Here is an 8,017-nt window from a genome sequence, read left to right on the forward strand (position 1 = left end):
CTATACATCCAGGCAGGGTAGGTTGACCCAGTCAGTCTCTACTGCCATCAGTAATAGGTGAAAGAAGCGGGCTAGGAGATCTTTTCAGTTTGGTACCCGTATTTCCCTAGTTTCAGATGTATCTAATGCTACTGATCACACATCCTGACTACACATTAGTTCAAAAGATTATTTGGAGTCTGCCTCCAAATCATAAATAAAAGAAATAATATGGAAAGCATTCTGGCCAAAAATATTAGGTGTCTCATTGGATATTTTATAAACTGGGGTGTTAGGACTTCGGTTTCAATCATAATAGATATTGTGTCATGGAGTTATACTTTCATTCAGTGATGAGGAAAGTTGTTTGTTTTATTTGGATAAACTGTCTAAATTTTTAGCAAGCTCCAGTTGACTTGAATGCAATACTAAGACTAAGATACACTTTCTAAACTGCAATTATATATCAATAATATGAAAATTTCATTTTTACTTTTAACATTTAAAAAATGTGTTTGTATGTGTGTGTGTGAGGGACAAAGACAGGCAGAGAGAGAGAGAGAGAGAGAGAGAGAGAGAGAGAGAGAGAGAGAAAGACAGAGAGAAAACCTGCACATGTATATGGATATCAGAGGACAACATAACAAAACTGATTCTCTCCTTACACACACGGATGCCAGACATCAAACTCGGGTCATCAGTCTTGGCAAAAAGCTCCTTTACCTGCTCAGCCATCTTTCTGGCCACTATAGGTATAATTTATATACTTACTCAGTAACAGCATACACTTGGTTCTTGAAGGACTAAGGACAGCTTGATTCTCTATCCTATAATAACAAATGAAATGTAAGCCCAAAGCCAGCATATCAAAAATCATAAATGACATAGTGAAGTCACTATGATTAGTAACAATTACAGGATTCACATCTACTCTTTACACAAAAACCGGATAAGGATGGGGTTTACATTCCCTGTAACAAGAAGGGAGGCAGCCTCAAAATGAAGATTCTAAAGACATAGGACATCATTAGTGATGGAGAGTTAGCACAGCCATGTCTCCCGGGAACTGCAGAAATCATGAAACCAGCACAGCTACTTGACACAGTTCCAGCAAAGCTGAGCAGATTGCTACAATCACTGTCCTTCTACTATAACTTTGGGCTTTGGTTTCTGTGTGTTGCATTATTGGGGACTTTCTACATTATGATTAAATTTATGTCTCTCTCTGAAAAAAAATAATTATGTCTAAATCTTTTTAGGAAAATTCTAACTTAACTTTATCTGGCCACTATTTTAAAGTCTCTCTCATGCCCTGCAAATCTTAACCACAGACAAGCACCTAGCTAGATGAAGCCATTATTCTGGTAATCTTCTTAGGGTATCTGCCCTTGAGCAAACTCAAACAGTATAACTGGAACAGGGTAAAAAGAGACAATATTCAAGTTCTGAAATGGATAGGAGGAAGAGCAGGAGGAGTATGAATAAGAGAAAGGGAGAGATAGACAGTGCACACTGTCCAATACTAATAGAACCGGTCACTTCTTTTTTTTCCTTAGTATCCTGCACTTTACACTCAATGGAAGTGCTTCCGCAGAAAAAGAGTTATCTGATTTATTCAAGATGAACTCTCTTTGTCCTGCATATGACAAAGCAACAAGGACTTAAATATATGGGTGTTGGTAAGCAAAAGCAATGACAATAGACTGACTTGTTATGGGTGTCTCTGGAGCCTCCCTGACCAGTCACTCACACAGAGATAAACACTGAAACTAATAAAAACTATGCAGAGGCTTGACCTAGGCACCTACACGGATGTAACAGATGCTCAGGCTTCATGTGGGTTTCTTAGTAAGGGGAGCAGGGGTTGTCTCTGACATGGACTCTGTTGCCTACTTTCTTTTTTTTTTTTAGGTGGAAAAAAAATGTATATATATTCAGAGTTAACCAGCTGGACTTAGTTTAGATGATCCCAATCTTGTTGGCAACATCCAGAGCATCGTAATCAGGAGCCAACTGAACGTATGCCTTCTTCTCTCCATCAGGCCTTATCAGGGTATTGACTTTGGCCACATCAATGTCATAGAGTTTCTTCACAGCTTGTTTGATCTGGTGCTTGTTGGCCTTGACATCCACAATGAACACGAGTGTGTTGTTGTCCTCTATCTTCTTCATGGCTGACTCGGTGGTCAGGCGAAATTTGATGATGGCATAGTGGTCCAGCTTGTTTCTCCTGGGTGCACTCTTTCGAGGGTATTTGGGCTGTCTCCGGAGCCGCAGGGTCTTGGGCCGCCGGAAGGTGGGTGACGTGCGGATCTTCTTCTTTTTGTGGCTGTGGACGCCTTTCAGCACTGCCTTCTTAGCTTTCAAGGCCTTCGCTTTGGCCTCGGCTTTGGGAGGGGCAGGAGCTTCCTTCTTCGCTTTCGGCGCCATCTTGGCGAAAAAGGCTGTTGCCTACTTTCTAATCACTGCCCACCGGAGGGGTGGCCTGGCCAGGCCAGAGGAAAAGAAGGCAGTGAGTGTTGATGACACTTACTGAGCTGGGTTGGAAGGGGCTCCCCTTATCTGAGGAATAGGGGAGGGAGAGGAGGGAGGAGAAAGGAAGGGTGGAACCCAGAGGAGAGGAGGGAAGGGGCTAGGATAGGGAAGTAAAGCAAGTGAATGAATGAATGAATAAATAAATAAATAAATAAATAAATAAAACCTGAACTCAATTACAGCATTTGTTCTCATCTCTCTAATGTGAATGAAATAAAAGACAGTGGTGGAAACTTGAAGGATGGTTACAAATAAACTCTGATAACTTTTGGTTTGGTAATAATATTATATTTAAAATGTCCTTAGTGGCACTAGGACGATGCTCAACGTTTAAGAACAATGGTTTCTTTTGCAGAGAACCTGGGTTCATCTTCTCTAGAATCCAAATGACTGCTCAAAAATGCTGGTAAACTACAATCCCAGGAGTATCAGACATCTCTCCTGGCCATCTTGGGCACTGCAGGCATATGATGCACAGATGAAGTTGGAGCCACTAATACACACAAATAAATAAACATTATTTTAAATTTTAAATATTAAGACACAATAGATGTACTTAACATCCTGAGGTGCCTATTGAAACATTTAAGCATGAAATAGTATTTGAGACAATTTTGTATTTAAGCCATAAAAGTGGAAATTGAAAGTTCTGGCTTAAAAGCACTAAGTTTTAATTTTTTTGTATTATGCTTTGTTTTAGATTTTTAATTTTCTTTTACATTTTAGTTGTCACCCTCTTCTTTTTTCTCCCTCCAAGCCCTCCTGTGTACATCCCTCCTTATTTTAGAGGTGATTGCCTCTTACTTTATTGGTTTTTGTGTGTGTGTGCATGTGTGTGCACACATATTTTAGAGAAACTGAATTTAAAGTGAGTTTGGATGTATTAGACAGATTTCAGAGTTCCTGAGAGATTATAGTTATCTTAGAGAGGTTACAAAGATGAAAATTGGATATTTTAGAGTCTGAAGTAACGTGTTTGAAACGTGAAGGTTGTAAGGTTGGAATGGAATTCCAGAGAGCACCTGAAAGAGCAAATATTTACAATTAGAAGTTCTAACGCAACGCAAACTAATTGTATGCTACTTCGATGCTTACATGTTGAGGAATGGTGGGAGGGACGTAGTAAAGGTTCTTGTTTTAGTGGTCTTTATGTTCCCTGGAGAACAGAAATTCTATCTTCAGTAAGAGTGCAGAGTGTCTAGCATACTGTCGTCTTCAACCTGAGCCGCGGCACACTACCAGAAACACCACAAACTGGTTCTCAGTCACGTGTGTCCCCAATCCTCCCACCGACACCATTTCATGACTTTCTCCATATTAATTACACATGGTTCCCTGGTACTCTTAAAAGGACAAACTAACAACTTATAAACCTTCACACTCCTGTTTTAAAGTCTCTATCTTTTAGGATGAGTCTCTGTCTCTTGTTTTCTAGAACTCTTTCAGGTGCTCTCTGGAATTCCATTCCAACCTTACAACCTTCAGGTTTCAAACACGTTACTTCAGACTCTAAAATATCCAATTACCAAAATTTTACCACGAGACCAACTTTACAAAACGCAAGAAATACAAGCCTAAGAGAACAATTTGATGAAAACACTCTGTTGGATAATCCCTGCTATATGAGGGAAACACCTAGGGCAGGTAGTCTAGCGTGCAGTCTCCACTCTCCACTGGATGTAGGAAAATTATCATGGTGCATCATGTTTGCTTAAGCTGCTCTTATTTCACAGTATTTGCCCCCCATATATCCCTACACACCTTAAGTACACTAAGCAATAGAACTTTGACAAAGACCTTAATTCATTTTTCTCTCAGTGTAACCTTATATTCTCAAAATTAATTCTATATCACAGATATGGCAAAAACTACCAATGTGAAAATTTAAACTAATTAAAGTTAATGTTCAAGTATAGAGTTTCCAGAAACAGAAGAAAAATTCAAATACCTTAAGTAACACAAAGGCATGATGGGTTATCCATGCAACATAGTACCACTTACCTGGTAGTGAACACACTTGTAAATGAATCCAAAACCAGATGGTGAACTTTTAGTGGACAGCAGCATTGTTGTTCGTGTTACAGAACTGGGGGTCAAACCAGGGTCTCCTGTACGTTCAACAAGTATTTTTCAAATAAGCTGCTTGAAAACCCTTGTCATGTTTGTGTGTGTGTATGTGTTTGTGTTTGCGGGGGGTCTGTCTGTGTGTCTGTGGTACACAAATCATGAGATTTATGTGTATTTGTGAGTGTGTATATATGTTCATAACTGAGATGTCAACGTAAATCCTACAAAAAAAAGCAGCATTACATAACTATAACGTACGAGGGGACAAAACTACAAGAATGCAGGCAGTGATTATTCATAAAAAGTGTGTAATAGTTAAAGCACAGAAAAACTATAATACCTGAGAAGATATAAAATTTTACCAAGAGACCATCATTATTTTCGTGAGTATTGCAACGGTACTTCAACTGCTCTACAATCTGCAAATAACCAATATTTTTTTGGGGGGAGAATAAATCAATGAGAATTCTCTTCCTTTTTGTGAATTTCTACTTTCCTGTTGTGGTGGCAGGCTCTTCTTTATAGGAAAGACATTTGAGGGCTGGTGTGGCAGTGTCACAGCCATGCTCTGCACGTTTCCCATGGAAGATGGACCGTGCACTGGAAACTGGCTGCTCTGCACTTTTATCTTTGGGGTGGCATGTCCTGTACGCTGATGGATGTGTACTATAAATATAAAATGTTGACACTAGTGTGTAGAAGTCCAGCCTCTGACTGTGTGTGGATGAAAATAAGAAAGGCCAGGAGCAAACTAATGAAAATGAGGATCAACATCATGGCTCATTTCAAACAAATCATGGCTTGAATTTTAACTAATTTATATTTTCTTTGTGAAAAAAAAAAACATTTTATAATATGTGGACAGATCTGAACTTAAAATAAAAAAATATAAATTTTGCATAAAAATAGCAAATTTTGTTGTTTTTCAATAGAGATTTTTCAGAAAAATGGTTTCCCTGAATACCTAAATTTATAGTAGTTTGTTCGTAAAATAAAAGGTTTTTGGTCAAACTTTACAGTGAAATAAAATGGGTTAATTTTCCTCAGTAATAAGCAGTGAAACACTTGTGTTGTGATTCAGATTAGCCTCAGAGTCAAAGCTCAGGATATATTAATAAAACAAAACAATTCTATTCTCAGGCTTTGAACTCTGAATTATTGATTCATAGCTCAATGTTACATCATTTATGTGAATTAATGTGATTTTACAAGTAAAATGATCTTCCCACAAATATCATTCCTGTCCTGGTCTATAGAGAATTTACAATCTGTCTTGAACATCTTGGCTAACTGGACAAAATGTGGTTCCATGTTATTTATGTCTGCACATTTTGCTACATTTCTGGATCATTTGTAGTTTGTTACTCAAATACTTTCTTTTACTTGCATGACAATGCACACTTAGCACAGAGCAAATGACTTTGGTAAAGCAGTTTTATCTGATGCTGCTCTCATGAAGTTCAGGGACTTGTGTTTATCTCCCCGTATCTAACAATATATGACAGGCGAGCCCTTAAAGTAGAGAAAAGAATATTCATAGGGTTTAAATAGAAATAGTGAAAAAGGGAAGAAAACTGTAGCCTCTAGATTCACCTCATTTCTCTGTACTCTTTGCTGCCTGAATGAGCAGTGATGATCAAAATTACAAAATCAAGCTTTGAAAGTAATATATGTCTTTGAAAGAAAGTGTGTCTTAATTCATCAACAAAAAATAATTTGCTCTATAATTAAATTTTGAGTAATTACTTAAGGATAAGGGATTATTTTATGTAATGTCTACTTCAGCCTTTTTGTCCTGTGCTTCATAAAGATATTTGAAAAACCCATTCTTTTTGTTATAATAATTATGAGAATCTTAAGTACAGGCTGACTCTTTAAATTTCCCTCACTAGGACTCTATAATGAGCTGTAAAGGACTTCTCTCAGAACTATGTATAAATTAGATCTTACGAATATATGTATTTCTGAAATAGAGGAAGATGTAAATGACATCCCAGAAGGCATGCCCCCTCTCCCATGCCATCTGAAATAAAACCCAGTATATTGGTTTTCACAGTTCTAGCAATTTTTACTTTTTCCTAATATGATGAACACCAAAGATTACATTATGTCTCATTTTAATACTTTCAAATATGTGTTACTTTCCAGTTATTAAAGACTTTCTTCAGAAACTTGAGTCTTTGTCAGTGCATCAAATTTATGTTTAAGAGCTTAAGTATTACTAAGCTCTTTCGTATTTACTTTCGTATGCAGGGTATAACTTTGAGACAAACTTAAATTTACTATTTAATTTACTATAACTATAAGGTTAAATAGTTATTTAATTCAGTATAACTATAAGGTTATTTTGTATAAATTCAATTTCAGGGGCTTGATGGCGGTAATGTGTATTATCTTATTCTGTGTGAATAATAACAGGTATTTTGTATAATCCAGTAAATATAAAATATATAAACTCAAGAAAGTATGATTTTTTTAAAAACAAAAGATGACTAATAAGTTATTCATTGTCATTGATAGTTCAAAATCAAGTAATCCAATTAAAAATGGGGTAAAGAGCTCTTCAGCCAATTCTTAATAAAGGAATTCTTAATAAAGGGATATCAAAAGAAAAGGAAACACTTAAAGAAATGCTCAATTTCCTTAGTGATCAGGGAAATGCAAATCAAAACGACTCTGAGATTTTACCTTACACTGATCAGAATGCCTACCATCAAAAATTCAAATGAGAACACATGCTGGAAAGGATGTGAAGTGCTACACCCACGCCAGTGTTGTCATAGTAGCATGTGCTACAGGGCAGGAGACACGCTTTCTTCGGAAATTCGCTCCCTGGAAGGTCCCTGGCAGACCCCCCCTCCCCTCCTGTCTGGCAAATAGACATGTTCTGAGATTTCTACGCTTTTTCAGTTGCGGTTCTGGGGCTGGATTAATGAGTTTTTGTTTTTGGTTTTTTTTATTTTTCTCTGTGACTCCTGAAACAGCACAACTAATTTTATAAAGAAATTTATTATTAGTAGATTATTAAAGGCTTTAATAAAAATAAAATGTAAAAGAAATAAGTTTAAGAAAAGTAATGAATTAGATTTAGCATTAATAGGCATTATAAGAATAGTGAAAAGATAATAGGCTCCTTCTTAAGAAAAAATAACATGAGAAGTACAGCTGGCATGAGTTTACCCCTCCCTTCAGCATCTTGTTCCTAGGGAAGATCATAAATCTTTAGCAGGACATATGGGAGGATGGTTGACAAAGGTGTGTTTAGACTTTGGCAGGTATTCGACTTGGCTCGGAGGACTATTACAGCTCCTGACTTTCCTCTTCACTAGTCAGTGATAATGGAACTATAGTTTGAGGTTTTTGTTTCTTGTTTGCGTTGATCAGAAAGTTTCTAGGCAAAGATTTCTTGTGGGCATTGCCCTAAGTTAAAACATAA

At 37.0% G+C, this 8,017-nt stretch overlaps 1 protein-coding gene across 1 annotated transcript; it reads right to left on the reverse strand.

The window, feature by feature from the left end:
* Positions 1–1,895: 1,895 nt before the first annotated feature.
* On the reverse strand, positions 1,896–2,420 carry LOC110562747 (large ribosomal subunit protein uL23-like). The gene has a single exon (XM_060393287.1). The coding sequence runs from the start codon at positions 2,407–2,409 to the stop codon at positions 1,939–1,941; it is 471 nt and encodes a 156-aa protein (XP_060249270.1). The 5' UTR covers positions 2,410–2,420; the 3' UTR covers positions 1,896–1,938.
* Positions 2,421–8,017: the final 5,597 nt, after the last annotated feature.

The sequence above is a fragment of the Meriones unguiculatus genome, chromosome 10 (genome assembly GCF_030254825.1).
Source record: "Meriones unguiculatus strain TT.TT164.6M chromosome 10, Bangor_MerUng_6.1, whole genome shotgun sequence".
NCBI lineage: Eukaryota > Metazoa > Chordata > Mammalia > Rodentia > Muridae > Meriones > Meriones unguiculatus.

What these genes read in the sequence shown, in the direction of transcription:
- LOC110562747 (XM_060393287.1), bottom strand. Translation starts at nt 2,409, where the DNA reads ATGGCGCCGAAAGCGAAGAAGGAAGCTCCTGCCCCTCCCAAAGCCGAG.